This window comes from Onychomys torridus, chromosome 6 (genome assembly GCF_903995425.1).
Source record: "Onychomys torridus chromosome 6, mOncTor1.1, whole genome shotgun sequence".
Lineage (NCBI taxonomy): Eukaryota > Metazoa > Chordata > Mammalia > Rodentia > Cricetidae > Onychomys > Onychomys torridus.
Window position 1 is genome coordinate 91,765,298 of NC_050448.1, and position 23,178 is coordinate 91,788,475.

General features: G+C 44.9%; 1 protein-coding gene across 1 annotated transcript; it reads right to left on the minus strand.

Moving 5' to 3' along the window:
* Positions 1-11,848: 11,848 nt before the first annotated feature.
* On the minus strand, positions 11,849-15,724 carry Gpr88 (G protein-coupled receptor 88). The gene is made up of 2 exons (XM_036190487.1): positions 15,274-15,724; positions 11,849-14,909 (listed from the first exon to the last, which is right to left on the minus strand). The coding sequence occupies exon 2, from the start codon at positions 14,835-14,837 to the stop codon at positions 13,683-13,685; it is 1,155 nt and encodes a 384-aa protein (XP_036046380.1). The 5' UTR covers positions 14,838-14,909; positions 15,274-15,724; the 3' UTR covers positions 11,849-13,682.
* Between the last annotated feature and the right edge of the window lie 7,454 nt (positions 15,725-23,178).

The following is a 23,178-nucleotide window of genomic DNA, read 5'->3' on the forward strand; positions in this document are numbered from 1 at the left end:
CACTTTTGAAATGACATTGTAGACTCAAACCCCAGTAAGGGAAACTTATCCCAAAGGAAAAAAGACAAAATTTGGCCAAGACATTTGTCAATGACATAATGTTCTATAATAACACAATTGCTTAATAAGCTAACCTTGGGCTAGTGAGATAAAGACACTTGCCACCAAGCCTAATGACCCAAGTTTGGTCCCCAATCCCCACATGGTGAAAGAAGAGAACCAATGTCAGAAGATTATCTTCTGGCCTCCCTGAGCTCCCCTCTCCTCTCATTCTCTCTCTTGGTTCATGTGAGACACATACACAGAGGAAGAGACAGAAATGGACAGAGATGATAATTCTTTCCCCAGAATCCAAGCTCATGTAATTTTATGTGTTTACTGTTTGTCAACATGATCTCCTGGTCCAGCGTAACTTATCCACGATCCTGGGCTAAGGGAAAGAGTGGTTCAGTGACAAGGTAGGCAGCTTCAAGGGTCGACAGTGTCAGGGAAATTGTCATCTGAAATACAGTGGCAACACACATGGCATGCTTTGCAGAGACTCTTGTCACATGGGCACACAGGGAGAGGGACTAAAAAGGTGACAGAGGGCCTGGATGTCCCAGGGACAGACACACTGGGGCTCAGAAGGGAGCATATCTGAATACAATTTAATGGGTTTTTTTTAATTGCTTTGTGACAGAAACACTAAAAACCAAAACCTGGTTCTTGGTTAAAAGTAATATGGAGAAAAAATGGAGTATCACAAAAGAGAGCTAAAATTTCTTACATTTATTCAGAGAAGTTATTAAGCCTTTAAAGGCCAGTCATAAAATTGACCCCCAAAGTATGACGGTACAAGGAAAACATGCTTAGATCCATAACATTTTGCCTGTTGCCTCATTTTTCTGAACGTCTCCATGGCAGTCAAACACCAACATCCAGTTTGAGTTCCTTGTCTGTGGGAGGCAGAGCAGTCACACACTGAAAAAGTCATATCCCAAACCAGAGCACCTCTGAATATGCTCTGCTACATGACAGAAGGAACCTTGGGGCAAGATTAAACATCTTCGTCCATTTTGTGGTGCTATTACACAGTACCTGAAACAGAGTCATCTGTAAAGAAGAGAGGGTTCTTGAAGTTCTGGAGGCTGGGAGGCTCAAGGTTTAGGGGCTTGACTCTAAAGCTTTTTGACCTTGTTTATTTTAGGCCTTTGTTTGTTTACATATTTTGTATTTTGATATAAGGCTTCAAGTAGCCCAGGCTGACCTGGGATTCTTTATGTACTCCAGTAACCCAGGCTGGCCTCAACCTTGTGATCCTTCTGCCTCAGCCTCGAGATTCTGTGCTGGGCCATGGAGAAGATCTTCTTTTTGCTGGTTCTCATGGCCAAAGAGCAAAAAAACACACATGAGTGAGGAAAGGAATCCAATTTCATACCTGGAATTCAGGAACCCACTTTCATAATAACCAACCCACTCACAATCCAGTAAGGCAGAGCCCTGAAGGCCTAGCCACCTCTTAAAGGTCCCACTTCTCAACACTGTCCTATTGGGTTTTAGCTGCCCAATGCATGATCTTTAAAGCTGATTTCACCTTGTGATTTAACTAGGCCAATATGCATTAGCTAATATAACAGAAGCTGGACTCTGTCATGCCATCGTGTGAATGAGTCTGGGCTAGCTCAGCCACTCAAGTGCAAATCCAGCCAAAGCTAGCCAAATTCCAGGAAAATGTGTGCTCCATGGGCTATCAGCTGACTGCAGGCTGATGAGTAGATTCATCTGGGAATAGCAGAGGTATTGCCCAGATAGCCCCATCCAAAAGTTAACCCATAGAACAACGAGCTGGTCAATACTTGTAATTGAAAGTCATGTTTGGGATACTTTGTTAAACAGAAAAACCAATTTACAAATAACAGCTCTGAACTGTTGGCAAACAATTGTTGATGATGGAGGGAACAATGATAAAGATGATAAAATCATGATAATTCACAGTAAAATAAGATCAGTGGCACCGTCTCTATATGCTAATACAGCGCTTCTGTTAGTTAACATTGGTTGCCAACTTGACTTAATCTAGAATCAATGAAAAGACTGCTAGGCACTTCTGTGAGAGATATTCTTGACCAACTTATCTAAATGAGAAGTCCAAGAGTCCAGCAGTTGTTCAGTCCATGAGGCTTGAAGTCTCATCTGTTCTTCAGTATATTCTAGAATCCCAAAGAAGTAGGTTCTAATGTCAGTGAAGGAGTAGACTTGCTAGCAAGGTGGAAGCAAGCAGACATGGAGCCAAAGCTTCCTTCTTCCATATTTGTATATAGGCTTCCATATCTGTAGATATGCCCCAGATTAGAGGCAGGTCTTCCCACCTCAAAAGATTCAGATCAGAAGTGGATATTGCCACTTCAAATTAAGCAAAAATCCCTCACAGGTGGTTCTGGTTAATTCCAGATATAGTCAAGTTGACAACCAAAAGCAGCCATCACAATAGGGTTTGGTTAAGATCTGTTTGAGACTATGTCACATGCTGAGAACAACATTCAGGAAAGGTAATGTTCCAAGAATGCTGTGGATATCGCTCTGTGTAAATAAAGTTCTGATTGGCCAGTGGCCAGGCAGGAAGTATAGGCAGGACAAGAGAAAAGAGAATTCTGGGAAGTAGAAGGCTGGGGAGACACCGCCAGCCGCCACCATGAGAAGCAACGTGTAAAGACACTGGTAAGCCACAAGCCATGTGGCAAAGTATAGACTAACAGAAATGGGTTAATTTAAGATAGAAAAGGTAGATAACAAGCAGCCTGCCACGGCCATACAGTTTGTAAGCAATATAAGTTTCTGTGGGCTTTCTTGGTTGGGTCTGAGAGACTGTGGGACTGGTGGGTGAGAGAGACTTGTCCTGACTGGGCCAGGCAGGAAAACTCTAACTACAAATGGCGCCCAACGTGTTGGCAAGAATTTCCACCTAAAACCTGAGAAAAAAGATTCTAAAACAGAGCTAAAAAGAACTTCCTAGTTGTCTCTCTCAAGTTAGCGGCAGCCTGCGGGTTTGAGCTACTGTGGCAGGTTTCTGGCATGTGCATCTGACCTGCAGTGCGGTGGGAATGAGGAGTCTACAAGCAGCACTTTACTCTGTTGTATGGTGGATTTAGCCTTTGCTAGTTAAAAAAAAAAAAAGATTTCTGGGCTATGCGCTGCTTTAATAGAACTGCTTCTGATAGTTGATGGTACACATGGCTCCAGACACAGAGCTGGTGATAAACTGAACCACCGCCATATTGGGAAGCTGAGGTGGGCGGAGCCAGCAGCCACAGAGGCGTTTCAATCTTACAAAGATGGATATTACACAGAGAATCTGGTTTGTCTTGTCTTTGGAATTTTTAACTACAGAAAAAGATTTGATTGTAAAGGCTCTTGAGTTAAACAAATATGTAAATTTTAAAGGTACTTTGTCTTCAAAATTTGGATATAAGGATATGTTGCTTTGGAAAGGAGTCTCTGCTTTTGTTTCCACAGAAAACCAGAGGCTGTGGATTTGTTCCAGATTAAGATACATCAGGTTTGATCAGCTGAGACCACCTGAAAGGTCTCCAATGACACAATGGCCCAGATGATCTGATATCCAGAATTGTTTCAAGGCAACTGGCTCAGAGGTTCACCCTGATGGACTACTCCATAATCCTAAAATTTTCTTTATGTCCCTATAAGATACAGCACCCCCCTCCAGCAGGAAGTAGTAAGAAAAACTATGCCCACATTCCCAAAATTATCAAGCTGGCTTTGGAGATGGAATTGGCTCACTCCTTCTCTAAACACAGACATATTGTTAAAAGTAAAGGTTAAGAGATTCTTGTGTCCCAAATCAGAAGAGCCCTCTGGTCTGGGGCAGAGAAAAACCAATATTTTTATTTAAATCAGGTTGATTATAAATGCGATCTCTTTCTAAAGAAGAAAAGGGGATAGGACATAGATATAATAGGACAAAAGGGTAGATTAAGGAATTTACTTCTGAAGAGCAACAACTTGTTTAAAATGTTTTACATTGGTTTAGATTTTAGTCTATTGATACAAACTTAGTTAATTTTGTTATATTGTGTGTATATTTCTACTCTTGTTTAAGGTATTATGTTCATATAGCTCATTTTAAATTGAAATAGATAATTAAAAATAGATTAATAATTAGTCATCTATGATAATCATACTCGTAGCCATGTTAGTTAAGTCTTCTAGATATACATAGACATATTTCAGATAGATAGGTAATCTTCAAATACTTCAAAGACCTACAGAATATGGCATTTAAAATACTTTTAAAATTTAGACTTTCTGGACAGTGAGACATGTCTGCTCCTGGCAGCACCGATTTGCTTCAGAGAGGAAGATGGGCATTAAAAACACTTCATATCTTATCTTCACCTTGGCTAAAATAGCCATTTGGGCTAGAAACTGTTCTTGCCTGGACTGCTTGATCGACTGGACATGCAGGACCCATAGAAAGGTGACCACTAAACTTTGCTTGACAAAATGGTCCTTCAGGTTCCTGCTTCGCAGAGGAAACGACCAGACATTCTACAGGACACTGAGAGAAGTGACCAAGAGACTCTAGCCCTGTGGGCTGAAGACAGATGCCCCAACTTTACAAAGGAACATTAGGTGACTGTCCAGGCTGCCAGCTGTCTCTATCTACTCTTGCAAGGCTCCTGAAAAATGCTTGCATCCTTCTCCCAGTTCTCAGGTAATATTATATCCTTCTGAGGTCTTTGATGTGGTTGAAGACTAGATAGTTATAATTTCCTCAGTTATGATACAAGATAAATTAGATATAAAACCTTAGACTCACAAATATAAGATAGATAGGATATCTTCTTTAATATTGTAACTGTAATTCTTGCTAGATAATTGTTTTGTTATATGTAATTGTACTATGTAAAAGTTAAAACCTTCCTTTAAAAAAAAGAAAAGGGGAAGTGCTGTGGATATCGCTCTGTGTAAATAAAGTTCTGATTGGCCAGTGGCCAGGCAGGAAGTATAGGTGGGACAAGAGAGAAGAGAATTCTGGGAAGTAGAAGGCTGGGGAGACACCGCCAGCTGCCACCATGAGAAGCAACGTGTAAAGACACTGGTAAGCCACAAGCCATGTGGCAAAGTATAGACTAACAGAAATGGGTTAATTTAAGATAGAAAAGGTAGATAACAAGCAGCCTGCCACAGCCATACAGTTTATAAACAATATAAGTTTCTGTGTGCTTTCTTGGTTGGGTCTGAGAGACTGTGGGACTGGTGGGTGAGAGAGATTTGTCCTGACTGGGCCAGGCAGGAAAACTCTAACTACACAAGAAAGCTGATCTTAGCTTATTTTTCATCTGAGTGGTTATCCTGAAATCTTTTCCATTCCTCCAACATAAATGTTGTCCTTATTAAAATTAAATGTGTATAGCTAATGCACTGTGTCTCCATTACTTAGCCTGAGAAAGTGTTAAGAGACACTTCTTCCAGCCTATATTCCACATCTAAAAAAAGTTGGGGCATTAGGTGGGACCAAAAAGGAGACTGACCAGAAGAAGTATGAGTTGGGCAAAGTGACAAAAAACGTGTCCTGTCGTGTCCCTGTGCCAAAAGAAGAATGGTGGCTGTCACTGCAGCTAGCTTCTCTTGGGTTGGTGAGGGTAAGATGTAGAGCAGGCACGCTCCTTGTGACTAATCAGCTGAAATATCACAGGTTCTGAACAAGGAAGCGTTTGTCACCTCCTCGCAGAAAAGCTATTATGTAATCACAGAAAGTAATCACAGAAACCAGCCTTTAAAGGCAACTCAGAGTTAACATGGGGAAGCTTCCCACCTGGCATAGACTCCCGTTAGCAATTTAATCTTCCACCTTACCTTGCATCCTTCAGGTGCTGGGAAAGTCATAATCTCCCGAGACAGCCCCAACTATTTTGAGCACTTATAATTTGAGATAAAGTTCTTTTTTCCTCCTATTAAGCTGAAATCTATCTCCCACCCACTGAACCAAATCTTGCTTCCAGCACTTGCTCTGGATTCTGCATTTGACAGGATGTTTATAAGCCCAGGCTTTGGCGTCAACGAGACTTGAGTTCAACAGTCACCAATCTCCTTTGCTAGTGACGTTGAGGACAGTGAGGAAGACCATCAGTCATCAAACAAACCGTAAGACCTGCCTTGTCTTATTTTGTCCTTTTGAGATAGGGCCTTACTATGTACCCTAGGCTGGCCATGAGCTAACAGTATTGCTCCTGCCTATGTCTACTGTGTTTTAGGGTTAAAGAATGTGCTACCTAGCTAATGCCTATCTTTTACTATTGTGGTGAAAGGAAGCATCATCATCACCATCATCATTATCAACAATCTTTCTGATATTTAAACATCATTTTTTCTGTTTACCCATTTTTCTCCAACTGATCATCCCTTTGATCATACTTAATAACATGATCTTTAAAAGTATCCTGGAGATCACACTTATTTACTGCTCTGCCTTGCCCTTAAAGTCATGATACCAAGTGCTTTATATAAGTGATGACCTGTGGTCAGAAAATGGAAGGTATTTCTTCTGCCTGGTAAAGCTGGATAGAAACACAGTGCCATGACTCGTCACGTGACTCTATCCTATGCCTGCCTATCCCTGGCTCCAAAACCGCAAACTGCATACTGAGAGAGAAGAACGTCATTTCCTCACTTGCCTGGCTCACAAGAGAAAAGACTTTTGTTGACACTGCTGACCTCCTTCCCTATTTTCAACCCACTCATGCAAGGCGAAGTGAGTGGCCTACTGCATGGGAAAACAGTTACCCACCCAAGTTTCTCCACGGAGCGGCTCTCTTTTAGCAAGGTCTTCTGTGAAGGGCACGTGGTCTCTGTCCTTTTCTCTCAGTCTGGACCCATGTGTGCTAAGCTTAGACTGGTAAGGAAGGGGTTAGTGAAGCTGTCTTGGCACGCTTATTAAGTCACATCCTCCAGTCTCAGCTTAGATCTCAGTGTATCTGTCTTGGTGGTAGGCATCTTCATCTGCTGAGCCATCATCCCACTGACTTAACTTCAACTTTATCAAAGACAGGGGTGATAGTTTGGTTTACCATTGTATACAGTCTATTCTCCAGGGAGTTATCCTCTGACCTTTAAAGGTCATAACACACATAAAGTTAAATAAAACCTTTTATTGGTGAAATTATTAAGGCCACTCCACGTAGTTAAAAGGGAGGTTTATTTTGTGGGGTAACTTACAAATGAAGGGGTAGGTTGCAGGGTCTGGCAAAGGTATAGCACAGTCCGGCGGTGTTCTCTGGAGAACTCTGCTCTGTCTACCTCCTGCGTCCAGTGTCCCCGAACCAAGAGAGCGACCTCCTCTTCCTCCTCGGTCTTCTGCTCCCTCCTCTGCCCCGCCTTGTGGGCGTGATCATTACTGAAGCCTCAATGGGGGTTGGAACTTCCAGGCCAATGCTGGGATGGCTATCCACTACAACCTTTTGAATGGATGTATATTACAGTGCTAAGACATATAAAACCATGCCATCATTTCATTGAACTGCCTTTCGGCTAAAAGCAGATTGTCTGTTCAGCCTCACTACACAAAAGATGCCGCACACTTTCCTATCTTTGAAAACACAAAACTGGAAACCAGGTCTAAATTATATGAGCAACAGTTTGAAAATTCAAGTAATTTCTCACTAATAAATATAGCAAAACCTCAGCCTGGGTGGTCCCCAGCACTTTCTCCTGGGCTGCCACCCTTTGACCTGCAGCGAAAAGGTAAAGACATCCCATACTCACTTCTCCCAGGTTCTGGCAACAGTGCCTGGTCACTGCTTAGCAATATAAAGCTTTCTCAAACCAAAACCCACAGCTTTCCTACGTAAGACCCGCAGAAATAACTGCACACCAAGAGCAGTTCGGTATTGAATTTAAAGTGGTAATTAGAACCAGAATATCTTAATGCTGATTTAGTCGTGTAGACAGTTTGGAGATGACGGGAGTGTTTCAGGATATTTGATCACACTGTGTGAAGATGTCTCTGCCCTTCCTCATTTGCCTAAGGCGCCTTCTGATTGGTTTAAAGAGCTGAATGGCCAATGGCTAGATAGGAGAGGATAGGCGGGACTTCCAGCCAGGGATAGGAACTCTGGGAAGAATCTGAGGCAGGGGATTCACCAGCAAGACTTGGAGGAAGTTGGGTGCACAATATAGAGGAGAGGTAATGAGTACATGACAGAACACAGATTAATATAAATGGGTTAATTTAAGTTATAAGAGCTAGTTGGGAATAAGCCTAAGCTAAGGCCAAGGTTTCATACTTAATAAAAGGTCTCTGTGTGATTATTTGAGCACTGGCAGTCCAAAGAAAGCTCAGCTGAACAGGAGGAGCAGTCTTCCAAGTTACTTTACACTTATCTCCCACTCCTGTATTTGATTACCCTGGAGAGCCTTTGGCAGGATATGAGTTTGGAACTAGAATTTATTCTTGGGCCTATTTCATTAAGAAAAATAAATAAATACTCAAGAGAACAAGCCAAATCTTTTTTCTTTAAAAACTGTCTTTCTCATGACACATAGGTATGAAGATGCCATGATAATTTCCACGCCTTTGCCTATGAACATAAGTTAATTTAAAAATAAAAATTACTGTTATCAATTACAAACATATATTAAATGCATAATGTACTTCAAGTGACTGGTTGTGAAAAAGTTCCTTTACAAAATAGATAAAAATAGGGCTGGAGAGATGGCTCAGAGGTTAAGAGCACTGACTACTCTTCCAGAGGTCCTGAGTTCAATTCCCAGCAACCACATGGTGGCTCACAACCATCTGTAATGAGATCTGGTGCCCTCTTCTGGCCTGCAGTCATACATGCTGGATACATAAATAAATTTTTAAAAAAAGATAAAAATAAATGAAAGAAAAATAACTTTCCTATCTAGTTTTGAAGATTCTCTCTCTCTCTCTCTCTCTCTCTCTCTCTCTCTCTCTCTCTCTCTCTCTCTCTCTCTTTCTCTCTCTCTCTCTCTCACACACACACACACACACACACACACACACACACACACAATTTGAAGAGCTTACGATAAGAAGGGTATATGTGAGACTGAGGCTGTACATGAATTCTGTGGAGAAGGAGCCCAAGGCTGGGGCAGAGAAGTCCCGATGAGGAGATAGACAGTGAATGAGTCTTCCCAAAGGGAAAAGCTAGAAAACCTAGTAAATCCCTTGATTGGTCTGAGGCTGACGTGGAGCTGGCCTGTGCTAAGAGCTGGTGTGCACGACAGCTGGGCTCTAATATCAGGTCGGAGTCAGAGAGACAGATTAGGGGGTGGTCACACCACGAAGAGGATTCCATGCTTCTTTCTACGTTCTGATTGTTAAATTCATTGTGCTAGCTACAGTCTCATGGTCTGGAGTCCGGGCAACCTTTCAGCCCAGTGTCTGCATTTGATGAACGCTGTGGGATCTCGGGCTTTGGCTCCTTTCCTATCTGTGTTCTTCCTCTTCCTTTTTTCTCTTTCTTTTTCTTTTGATTATTTATTTAGATTCGGCTACACTTTTAAAGGCATGTGTCCTTATGAAAATTCCTAAGGTACACAACTGTGCAGGGGATCCCAAGTACCCATCACCTCCTTCCAAGAGACAGACATATTCAGCTGCAGTCTTCCCCTTACCATCAACTCTGCATCAGGCCTTCTGAAGTATCTGGGAACATCAGTGTGGGGCTTCACTAAGGAGGCCCTAGAGGTGGGACAGGCTGGGCAAGGCTGCCTGGACAGGGCCTGTCAACAAGAGTGTCGACAGCATCATTGCACTCAGAGAAACTGGGACTCCAACCTAGGTCTCTCACTTTAAGGGAAGGGCCCTCCTCTGACTACCCATCCCACAAGGGCATATGCCAGCCTGGAGATGCAGGTTCCTGGAACCCAGGAGTACCCCACCCAGAGACCACTTCTAAGGGCTACTCTGACCCATGTATGTCTACCACTAGATGCCAGAGATGACAAGGCATCTGGCTGAGATAGGAATACCAGCAGAACTCAGGTCTGTGGGCTGAGCAACACACATTTACATGAGGTTCCTGGAGATATTAAAAGGGCAAATACCAGGGAAGAAATTGTCAGACCCAAAGCTCTATCTGAAGTACCACTCTTGTCCCACAAGCCAAAAACATTGAGGACAGGCCTTGAAAGAAAGGGAAATCATGATTTTTCTCAACATTCATGTGTGTGTGTGTGTGTGTGTGTGTGTGTGTGTGTGTGTGTGTGTGTGCAATAGCCATATGTGTATAAGTGTGTGTGTGTGTGTGTGTGTGTGTGTGTGTGTGCAATAGCCATATGTGTATAAGTGTGTGTGTGTGTGTGTGTGTGTGTGTGTGTGTGTGTGTGTTCATTTAGGCCAAACGTTGATGTCAAGTGTCTTCTTCAATTACTCCCTACTTTATTTTTTGAGGCAGATTCTCTCACTGAAATCTTGAACTAACACATCAGCCAAAGTGGCAAGCCAGCAAGGCCCAGGATGCACCTGTCTCTGCCTCCCCAGCACTGGCATCCCAGCCATGCTATGTGATGCTTGGCTTTTTAAGCGGATTTTAGGAATCCGAACTAAGGTCCTCATGTTTGTGCAGCAAACACTACTGACTGAGCTCTCTCCCCAACTCCTCCACGTTCTTCATGCAGAGTCATGCCATGGAGGTCCTTGTCAAGTCAGCCCCTGAGGCCTCTGTAGAGCTAAAGAAGCATCATATGGACCCTCTGGGCTATGCAATAAAGGCAACATGAAAAATGCAAGAGTCAGTTAATATGTCACCAGCAGAAGGACAAGGTTGTCCCCTACTGTGAGTTCAAAGCAGACCAACTTCCTGTTGGCAAGCAGATCTGTTCAGCAACTTCATCAGTGGTTTAAAGAAAGCCTCCTTGCCCTTCACCCTTCCTCTGCTGCATGCCATCCTCCACTGTGGAAATCTTTTTCTGTAATTCTGAGACAAAGAGAAATCTATCTGATTAGGAAAGACATTGGCGAATGTCCCTGCACAAGTGGAATTCTTGTGTATGAACAACCTTCATTTTGGAAGGAAGAAAGTACTGCAAATAAGGTCTGTTCAGTCCTAGAACTTGGCCCTTCAGCTGACTGCAGAAGGAAGGAAGCTGTTATACACGTTAGTAGGCATGCACAGGCAGTGGAAAAAAAGCACAAGAAAGCAAATTAGGGAAGCCTGGATAGCAGTTAGGACGTTTTTTAATTCCTGGGTGGATAATATGTAGTTTCGTTTAAAGAAGGACACAATCTCTATTAATTTAATTTGTCAAAGCAGTAACTCCAACACTCACAGGCAGAGCCTAGGAAGGCATTTTCAGATGCATCAGTGCTGCTTTAAAATTAAAAGTGAATCAGTCCTGTGGAGTTAATTACTAGTAAATTAATCGAAAGTAGGTCTCCCACGTGGCATGGTGCCAGCCAACAGTTCTGTGCTAGCCAGAAACATGGCAAGGTATCAGATCCTTGTTTGCAAATCTCTTTCTATGTGTGGCACGTTTTAGGGACAGAGAGGGAACTTTTTGGCATCACCCACAGTGAGAGAAACAAGGACAATGCTATCTAGAAGGCCTTCAAAAGTTGTCCCACTGCATCCCCAAATGGAAAATCTCCATCTCTCTGTGACCCCTTCCACAATGTTAACAGAAAGGAAACATATCTAGCTCTTTTCCTAGATCAGTGTAAGGATTTCACCTAACTAAATGAAGTAGGAAGCATTTTAGAACAATTAAAGGTCACTTTGTATCACTGGTGTTTGGGAACAGAATATCTTCTGGTACAGTATCATCAAGACAGAGACAGAGAGAAGATACCCAAAGAAAGAAGAAATAGACCCAGGAGAAGCATTATCTAAAGTTTAATTAAATATCTGAATCCAGGAAGCTGGGAACAGATGAAAAGTTCATGACAGAAATGGTTCATGCACAGAGTTTGGTTAACAACATGACTGCTGATGTATTGTTAGTGACAAACATATTTAGTTTATTTTGTTTTACTCCAAAAATGTCCATTACCTGCATCTCTCATAATTATTCAAATGTACAAGTGTTCTTACCGTTCTTGATCCAGGAGCGCAACACAGCCAGCCGCCTTTACTCCTGAATTACAAAGTTCATTGAGGCTGTTTGGTCCCAACTTGATGTGGCCAGCAGACTGCTCTCTGCCCCTTATTACTTTCTTCCCTGTTAAACTTCATGAAATGATTTCACATGGTTTTGCACATGGAAAATGTATCTAAAAACATTTAGGAAGTTAAAGATGAAGATGGCAGGCCTCAACTGGTACATTTGAGAACAGAGTCCCATTTGAAAGGCACCTCTGATGTACAACGGAGTGTACTATCCAGCCTTCAACAGACATGATACTAATATTAAAAGCCGTGGTAATATAGATGAACAACATAAAACAGTGATACTTCCTAGCACGAGGCTTGTTTAACCCCTAAAATTCACAAGTGGCTTTGCAGAGCCAATCTGTATTAACATATCATCTTGATCATTGGTTTCATTTAGGAGCTAACATCCCAAATGGGAGTTTTCTCACAAACCAGGTCAAGACAAGAGCTCTAGGCAGCCACAGGTGTATCTGTGTCTCTTTCCAAATGATGAAAGGCCATTCTTTCTGGTGTCTGGAAGAAGTAAAATGTCCTTGTCTAGTGGGTATTGCTTTGTGTACCACATGCCCAATACGTTCTAGCATCTAGGAGCATGCAATAGCAACTAACATTAGCTATGCAATTATGGTATTAGTGTTTGATTATATCGTGTGCATTGAGATATCTTAAAGAGAAAACAGGATTCATTCTCCTTAGCAACCATTATAGTACAGAATGTTCAAAGCTGCGATCACACTCAGAGGCGAAGAAATTGGTTACAAATGTGGGTAGCAAGAAGTGTGCATGCTTTAGAAAATGTGAAACTGGTACCTAAAATAGATAACCCCCTTTTTTTGTTGTTATTGTTTCCAGAATTCCATTTCTGGTTTCAGACCATCCATTAACAAACTTGAAATTTGTCAATCTAACACCCAATGCTAGCTTTCCACCTTAGAAGTGAGTAAAGAGGAGTGCAGAATAATCAATTTGGTTTGTTTCCTCACTGGCTGAGAGTCCATTCATTTCAAAGTTGACTCAATAATAACCCTTTTAAGAATAAAGGGCTTGAGGTCTCGATGGCAACTCACACCGGTGTACACACCTGTGGTGTCACTCTTCCAGGCCAATATACAAAGACTAAACTATAACAGAAGGAGGTGTGGTTAAAATGCTGTCTACACACACAGTTTCTTCCTCGGTAGTATTCCTTTTGACTCATGCACACTCATACATCCAAGGCGCTTCGTATATACGACGATGGAGGTTGGAAGGGTTGAATGTTACGAAAGCTCTGTTCCAAAAGCAAACTTGAAATAAATTAACTGGTTCTTTTAAAATGCCAGTTTGCAAGTCCTTGCAGTCTGGGTGTCTGGACATAAGGGTGTCTCTAAAACACAGAAACGAAGGGTATAAAGGTCGGGTGGCCTGCACAATTCCTTTGGGACTCCATTTAGGGGAAGACCTTGGTTCAGGTATTGCACTGGGAAGGAAGGCAAAATCTTCACCCTGGGGATGGCTCACAAGGGAGGAGGTGATGCAGTAGATGGCATAGGAAGCCCTCCCTCCCCGGGGCCAGGTGAGTTACCAGTGCTGGCCAGCCGCCCGGGTGCCCAGCTGCGCCTGGGACATGGCTGGCACCGCGGTGGCGGCCGCGGCGGCTGCAGCCGCGTCCCCGACGCCGGGCAGGACCGACCGCACGGACCTGCGGAACTCCTCGTTCCTCCACGTGTAGAGCAGAGGGTTGAGCGCCGACAGGGCGCAGCACAGGAGCCAGCTGGCCGCCTGCACGCCCCAGGGCACCGGCAGCGAGAAGCCGCTGGCCAGGCTCACCCACACCAGCGGCTGCGTGGCCAGCAAGAAGACGCAGCAGAGCAACAGCACCGACAGGCCGCTGAGACGTCGCTGCGCTCGACGCGGCTGCAGCGCGGCGGGCAGGGGCTGGGGCTGCGCGGGGTGCGCGGCGCCTCCGGGGCCCGGCGCGTGTGGGGCGGCGGGGAAGGCGGCGGCGGCGGCGGCACAGCCGGGCAGCTGGTGCAGCAGGTGGAAGTTGAGCACGCTGACCCGCTTGACGCTGACGCGCACGCGGCGCACGATGCCCAGGTAGCAGTGCAGCAGCAGCGCCGTCTGTGCCAGCAGGGCTCCCGCCGCCAGGAGCGCGGGGTAATGGACTTGCGGGGGTTCGGCTCCGGGCTTGGGCGCCCAGGGCGGGAGCAAGAGCACCAGACCCAAGGCGAGCGCCCAGGACAGGGCCAGCATGCCCGCCGTGTGGCGCCGCTGGTACAGCACCTGGTAGGTGGCAGGCGCCCTGGTGATGAGCAGGTAGCGGTTCAGCGCCACGAGGCAGTGAGACAGGAGGGACACGGTGAGCCCGAGGCCCAGCAGCCCGCCCCGGAGCAGGCGGTAGCTGCCCCCGCCACCGTCCCAGTCCCCCGGGGGCTCGGCGGAGCCGGCGGGCAGGAGCCCCAGCACGGCCTCCTGTGGCATCCAGAGGGCGCAGACGCTGAGATCCGCGGCGCAGCCGTTCACGATGAAGGCGTTGCTGGTGGTCTGCAGCTTTCGGAAGGACGACACGAGATAGATGACCATGCCGTTGGCCAGCGTGCCCCCGATGGCCAGCCCCGAATACAGGAGAGATACCGGGATCCGCCGGCCGGCCCACGACTCTTCTTCCTCGCAGAGCAGGAGCAGCGATCCCCCGGTGGTGGAGGAGGTGGACGTGGAGGAGGAGTTGGTCATTCTGGACAACTCTTCACACCTCGCGCCCTAGCGTTGGCTTCTTGGAGCGCGGCCCATCCTGACACTTGCCTGCTGGGAAGGCAAAGACATCCCTTCAGCCCTCTGCCACCGACACAAAGGCTGAAGCGGAATAATGTGTTGGGGGAGGGGGAGAGAGGGAGCTGAAAGAGAAACGGGGGTGGCAGATGACAGGTGCCTGCCTCAGAAATGTCTCCAGTGACAGAGAAGGTGCGCTTTACACTCAGCGAGCAGCAGGCAAGCCCTAAGGTCATACCAACACCAAGAACAATTTCCCCAAACACACACACACACACACACACACACACACACACACACGAGTTAAGAATGTTTGTTGCCAGCCGGAGGCCCTCGTTACCGGGAGAAAGTGGAGATATCCTGGCTAGGAAAAATGCCAAGGAGAGGGAGAAGAAGGTACCTTGATTTGCGGCCAGTCCTTAGCTGATGATAGCAGAGGGAGAGATGCCAGGAAATACCTCCTCAGCAGCAGCATCTGTGGTCCAGAAGTCAACAGGAGAAACTGAGCTGGGATCCGTGCCAGGAGCAAGTGCCTTGTTTCTCCCAAGCAGCATCCACACACATGGTCCCAGGCAGGAGCCAGCAGCTGTGGGGAGTCTCCTCAGCTGGCAGCAGAATTGGAGAAAGGAAAGTGGTCGGCTAGGAGCCCAGGCGGGTGGGCAGGCAGCAGCAGCCTCGAGGATGCCTGACTGGCTGCAAGAGAAACTGAGCTGGAGAGGAGCGCACCCTGTGCTCAGAAGCAAGAGTGCTGGCTGATGTGGCAAACCCACTCGGGAGTGCTCGCTTGCTCTCCTGCTCAGCTATCCATCACCCAGGGAAAAGACAGCCTTTCCATGCTGTCATGAATTATTCAGTAACTGCTAACTTGTAAAAGGGAAAGAAATACCTTGCTCAGAGAAGGTTAGTTAGCAAGTTTCTCTCCTCTCCTCTCCTCTCCTCCCCTCCCCTCCCTTCCCCTCCCCTCCCCTCTTCTTCTTCTTCTTCTTCTTCTTCTTCTTCTTCTTCTTCTTCTTCTTCTTCTTCTTCCTTCTCTCTCTCTCTCTCTCTCTCTCTCTCTCTCTCTCTCTCTCTCTCTCTCTCCTCCCTCTCCCTCTCTCCTTTCCTTTCCTCCCTCCCTCTCTTAATTTTCGCTGATTTTTCTTTCCTTCTTTTTTTCCTTCTCTTTTAAATGTTAGAGTAAAATTTCATCTCAGTCTGATTCATCCTGGAGGCAAGACTTTTTTCTCAGAGATAAATATACTCCAGTATATTTTCAGGGAGAATTACTTTACATTTGAATTGAAATTCACATCCCCCCATTCGGCAAAGTGGGACATGAGTAATTAGCTACAGAAAATATGTGAGCCTTAACTTAAATCATAAATTTCAGTTCTTCTCATTGCTAGACACCTCTCCCAAGTTTGGCTTGTGTTTTGATGAGATGAAAGGGATGTGGTGATACAATGGTCAGATGATACGAAGATGGTGTCCATAGTACATCTAGATAATGGAATGCCACTTAGCAATAAAGAGAAATTGTCTGTCAAAACATAAAACACATAAAGAAATTGAAAAGGCTTATTAGTAAGCAAAATGGGGCTCTGAAAAGTCTGTGTACTGCACAATCCCAATTGTATTACATACTGGAAAAAGTTAAACTCTGGAAACAGATCACCAGCTGTCAGGGGCTAGGGACAGGGAGATGGGAGGGCTAAGTAAGCATACAGGGCAGAGAAACTACTCTGTGTGATACTCCAGTGGCAAAACACTTCATTGTAAAGTTGTCCAAATCTACAAGACACTCAACACCCAGAGAACTCACAAGTAAGTTATGGACTCAGTGAAAATATGTCAGGGTGCTTCATCAGCTGTGACAACTGGACCTGTCTAGTGGAAGATATTGATGACTGGGAAACGGTGTGTGCAAGACAGGAATTGTGTGGGATCTCTCTCTCTCTCTCTCTCTCTCTCTCTCTCTCTCTCTCTCTCTGTCTCTCTCTGTCTCTGTGTGTGTGTGTGTGTGTGTGTGTGTGTGTGTGTGTGTGTGTGTGTGTGTGTGTGTGTGTGTGTGTGTGTGTGTAGGTCACTGGTACATAGACTGGAGGTTGAAGTTGAGTGTCTTCCTTAATCTCTCTCTACCGTATTTTTTAAGACAGGGTCTCTCACTGAACCTACATGGCTTGAGCTAGGCTGACTTGCCACTGAGCGCCAAGAGTCATCTGTTCCTACTTTCCCAGAGGTGGGATTACTGATATGTGCCTCAGTAACCGGCTTTTTATGTGAGTGCTTCTTCGATTCTGAACTCAGTCCTCACACTTGTTAGGCAAGCACTTCACTAACTGAGCCTTGTCCCCAGAACCCACTCTACCTTTTATTCAGTTTTGCTAGAAAGCTTACACTAAAGTTTAAAGACTAGTTTTGAAGAGTGTTGGCGAAAAGGAAGTTCCCTGAACACTCTATAGTGTGGACGGCAAGGATGTCTGAGCTTTTCATGGTATAGGATGTCATAGAGATTTGCATTCGTGTTCAAATATGCTTTGGTGATTTACCTGTGCACATGGGAACTTTTCCCCCCGAAGGGTATCCCAAATGCCCTTTCAACCACTGGCTCACCTATTTCTTTACAAATTTAACTCAATAGAGAATAGGTAATGCATACAATAGAGAAGTGTTACCTGGAGGAGTATCAGATGTCCTGGATTCTCAGTAGGACGTCCATCAGTCACCTTACAGCTTATTCCCACCTTGCCAGGACAGAAGTTTCCATCGGTGATGTCAGAGGCCCACGTCCTCCAAACTTTCTTTGAATCCCTATCCACACGTTTAACCTTTCTCCTTCCTCATTCTGCCACTTGGTACAGACCTCCTGTGTGTAACATGGAGTGCAGCCCTGGGTCTTATGTTAGGAACCTTTCCCAGTCTGTCCTTGAGCACTTCAGAAGGAAAATCAGACCATACCTCCCCTACATGTCCTTTTCAAACCCAATTAAAACCAGTCACGTTAATGACTGTGAAGCATTCTGGTAATGTTAACAAGCATGACCAAATGGGTATGACTGGATCCTGGGTTTCAATAGAAATAACAAAAGCTGAAGGAAAAGAAGCAGGAGCTTGGTCTCGCTGGAACGGAAGTTCAGATGTCCAGCCTATCGATCATATGGAGCGTCTGCCCTCATCTTCCTCGACCTTCATGCTTCTGTGTTAAAGCCTTGAGTCCATGGAACACAGCAGGGCCACAAGACTTCCTCTGTCGGTTTCATTTCAAACCTGCCATCCCAAAGTTGACATGTATCACCTTAGTCACAAAGGAATTCCTTGTTGGAATTCCAGGTTCTGGGCCTCCGTTCTTCCCTGTGACAAGTGGTAAGGACCAATCTGAGGACTCCATGTCATGAAGACATATGTACTTCTGCCAAAGGCATAACTCCTTCCCTTAGCCTAGGCCTGACAGGCCAGATTCTGGTCTGGTTTTTCATTTTGTTTTTGTTTTAGGTCACTGGACTTAAGTAATAGAGGGTAGGAGGGTTTTTTTTTCTTATTTGCAACACAAAATGGCATCGCACATGATGGATACCTTTATAAATACTTTTTGGGCTAATGAATGAGTGCCAACGTGATTTTACTTACCTTTCCTTGGTAAACCATGGGTATGATTTTATTATTACTATTATTATTACTATTATTATTATTATTATTAACACTTTCCTAGTGCCTGCAGAGAGCCTTGAGCCATCTATCTCCCTCTCTGGTGTATTCCCAGCCTCTCTCCTGCCCTGGTCGCACCCCTGTGGACTCACAAGCTGCGTGACTTCACCACAACCTCCCCGTCTCCCTGGACTTCCTTGCCTTCTCGAGGTGGCTCCGCACAGCTCACCTCCCTCTTGTAGAGGAAGAGCTTCTGCTTCCTGCTCTCCCATGGAACGTCCACCCACACTGCCTTCAGTTCTCACCACAGCTTCAGCTAAGGTCAACAGCGGCCTCTAATTAGTGAACTGGAGGAGTCCACCACCCAGAACACTCATCCCCCCAACCCTCCCACCCTAGGCCTCTCTTCATTCTCCTCTTGCTCCTAGGCTGCCTCGGACTGGCTCACAGCACTCAGGTGTCATGGGTCCCTGAATTGGCGGTGCTGGATGTTCCGTTCTTGGTTCTCTTCTCACCCTTTCCTCTCCCTGATTAGCCTGCTCTTCCTCCAGGCTCTCGCTTACCCACAAGCCACCCTGATTCTTCTCTACCAGCCTTCCTTCCACCCAGACCTTCTAGCTAAACTCTGTCTTCATTATGTGTTCTGCCCTATAGCCATCACTTTCAGAAATACCCTCAAGGTTTCTAAGAATCCACCACAAATAGGACCTTAGTTGTAATTTTCTGATACATTGCCTGAGAGTCAGGATCGGTCCAAGCCTACTGAGAGTTTTTATATGGACTGATGATTTTTCTCCTTTAAATGTTGATATAGTGGGTTACACTTACTATATTTTTATATTAAGTAGTTTATATATTCATATTGTTTTTCTTTTTTAGTATCAGGGTGATAATAAAGTCATAACTTAAGATGTGCCTTTTTTTCTTTTTCTGCAAAGTTTTTTACAGATTTTGTAAAGCTTATGTATAAACTGGTTTTTGGTTGGTTGGTTGGTTGGTTGGTTTTTTGTTTTTTCGAGACAAGAGTTTTGGTGCCTGTCCTGAATCCCACTCTGTAGACCATGCTGGCCTTGAACTCATGGAGATCCACCTGTCTCTGCCTCCTGAGTGCTGGGATTAAAGGCATGGGCCACTACTGCCCAGCTAAACTGTTAAACTGATCATTTTCTTTGATTTTTTTTTACTATAATTTTAATCACTCTCAAAGTTAGTCTATTTAAGTATCAACTTTTTCCTAGGAAAATTTTATTATGTACATTTTAAATAAAATAATGTCTACTTCTATTGTCATTTTACCATTATATTGTATACATTTTAAGTGTTAGCTGTGAGTGTGTGTACATTTGCATGTGCATGAGTGTGTGTGTGTGTGTGTGTGTGTGTGTGTGTGTGTGTGTGTGTTCATGTCTGTGGAGGTCAGAGGTTAATATCAGGTGTGTAGGGAAAAGTAACAGCTCAGGACCCCCAAGACCAAGTTCTCAGCACAGAGGAGATATATTTGCCCCAAAAGGACAGAGATCAAGGAGTAAGAGACAAAGACAGGAGATAGAGTAAGAGGGAGAAGGGGAAGGGAATAAGGAAGAGGGAAAGGGGTATTTGTCCTGGGAAGGGGGATGACAAAGGACTGTCTCTGGATAGAGAGGAGGCAGACATGGTACACAGGGAAATTGCAGTGTATAAAGATACAAGGGGAAACCTCTTGTTAGGATGAAGTATTTAATTTTAATTGGGCATGTTAATTAGGTGAGCTGAAGGGGGCTTTTGATTGCTGAACTTCAATGCTTCCATATCTGGACCTTGGTAATCAGTCTTAGGAGAAGGGATTGGCCAAATAAGGAAATGGACCTTGGGGGGCTAGCTTCAGAAATGAAATCTAATGGTTTTTAGCAAGGCAGATGGAATTGGGGAGAAGGGCAAGGCCTGCCAGAGCCATTTATGCTCCACATTACTTTCTGAGACAAGGTCTCTCCGTGAATATGGAGCCCATTTCATTTGGCGAGACTAGGTGGCTAGCGAGCAGTAGGGATCCTCTGTGCCTACCTCCCAGCACTAAGATCGTTGGCATGTGCTGCTGTGCTGACCTTTCACAGGGGTCCTAGAGACTGTACTCCAGTCCTCATGCTTGATTGACAAGTGTAGCAGGGTCCTGAGCTGTTCTTTTTAGAGAAGAGGGTGGGTAGGTGCATAATCAACAACACAGACTCTGGGAGGATGTCAAAACAACAAACTCAGTTTATTCAGGAAGAGGCAAGCCTTATATACCCTCCACCCCATCCAGGGGGAAGGTCTGATGAATATGCATCTGCTGGTGTGACATGGCTGTCTCTCATTGGTCCAGGTCATCTCAGATCATGTCTCAGCTGATGTTGCTGAGGCCCTTAGACAGACCCAGATTGGCTCTCAGAAAGTATGTTATTACTGGTTTGGGCCAGCTGGCCCTCAAGCCTGTTAGGGCTGAGTCATCCCATAGGTAAGCACTTTACCAACTAAGCCATAGCCCCAGCCAACTGCAGGCTTCTTGTGTTGTGAAAGGTAGCATGACAGTGAAGTGCATCTCTACCTATCTGTTCATCTCCTTATTTTCCCAATACATAAATGCACACACACACACACACACACACACACACACACACACACACACACACACAAATATATTGATCCCTGTTGTGTTCCAGGCAGTGAAAGTGTAAAGATAATTAAGATCCATTCCTGGCCCTCAGTCAAATCAGTCTACAGTGGTAGACATACAGATAAGGATAAACTATTGCAAGACAAAGTACTAAAGGTTATAATGAAACCATAAGTAACTGGGCATGGGACCAGCCACAGGAAAAAGAATCTCATTGTGTCTAAGGTCAGGAAATCCTTTGTATAGAAAAGATGAAGAAACTGAACTGAATTCTGAGGGTTGAGCACTTAGAACTCAAGGCTTGGCCACAGTTGCACTGACCCTGCAGTTAAGAGCTCTTCTAACATAAACAAAAACCCCTCTAGTTTTATTTTGTGAAGTGAATTCCTATGTCCCTGTGTCTCCCACAAAACCTCCCTATTTCTTGAGCCAAGAGATTCAGAGTCAGTCAGGAAAAGGTAAGCCTTTCCTTAACAGCCAGACAGAGAATCTCTCATACATAAAAATCATCCCCACTTGGATATTGTTATGGCTTGAATGTGAAATGCCCACCCCATGTCCTGGCCATGTGCTCATATGTCTGATCACATGATCCCTAGCTGATACCAGTATTTGAGGAAGGAGGAAAGAGTTTATTTCATCTTGTAGTGTATAGTCCATCATTGTGGGAAGCCAAGGCAAGAACTGGAAGCAGAAAGCAGAAAGGAATGCTGCTTACTGGCTTGCTTCCCCTGGCTTGCTCACCTACCTTTCTCATGCAGCCCAGGCCTGCCTTCCCAGGGGTGATACTGATCACAGAGAACTGGGCCTTCCCACATCAACCATCAGTCAAGAAGATGGCCATAGGCCGATCTGATGGAGACAGTTCCTCACCTGAGTTTTCCCTTTCCAGGTAACTCTAGTTTCTGTCAGGACTAGACTGGCCAATATAAGGAGGTTTTGGACACTTTGGTACCTGAGGCCTCTCTGAAGCACAGGTCTTGGAGTTTATGGCCTGCCCTCATTCTGGCCTTCTCTGTCTCCTAGTCCCTAAAATGTAATCAAGCATCTGTCACATGCTTCAGCCACTACCAGGTTGTCTACCTGTGTATTCCAAAGCACCCAGAGTGTCCCCACTGTGTTCCTGGGTACTAGGATTCCTTCTTTACATGGTAAGCTAGTTGAGGGTGAAGCTCCCCTTTCCATAGGAGTTCCTGACTAAAGATTCACTGCCTAGGGCCCTAAGGGGGTTGTCTATATAACCACAACTTCAACCTCAATTATCTTCCCAAGAAAGAAACTAGTATTAGGGTCACACAGAACAGTGTTGTTATTATTTTTCTAAAATACTTTAAGGTTTCATGTAACCACCTTCTGTGGCATATGCTGCTAGATTATTTTTAAGCAGAATTTTTGCTGGAAACATTCCCCATACAGAACCAGATGTTGACTTTCTGAAGGACCAGGGTGATTTCCCAATACTGAAGTTCATGGTCCTCCACAATACAAGGAAGCAGTGATGGTCTGGAGTACTTAGGAAAACAAAAGGGTTTATGGCAGCAGTAACAAACTATTCGTTTCCAATTCCTTTTCTTCCCTTCTTTAGCCAAGCCACCTACCAACCCCACTAAGTTCAACACTAAGACTTACTAAAAACGCATTGTCTTTCCTCAGATCTTGCTCTCTCAGATATTATGCCACCAAAAATCATATTGGCCTGGAACCTCTTTAGAAGATAGACTTTTCAATGGAACCAAGTCCTTTGTTGTTTTGGTTGCCTGTTTGGATAGGACTTAGCTGTCATTCATCTGCATATAAACTCTCACCTCCACAAGAAAGCCTGAGGTAAAGCTTTTAGGAGTTGGGAATTTATAGACTCCTGAGCTGGCCTGTTCTACTCTGAACTCTTTCAGATGGGGGCATATGAAAGCATGTCCTAAGGACCCTCCTTTCTCCTGTCCCATTTTGGAGGATTGTAATTGTCAATCAGCAACTTCAGCTTATAGGGTGCCGAAGTGAACCACAAAGCAATGCTTTTCAAATACAGCTCACCACCCCACAACTGATACGCAC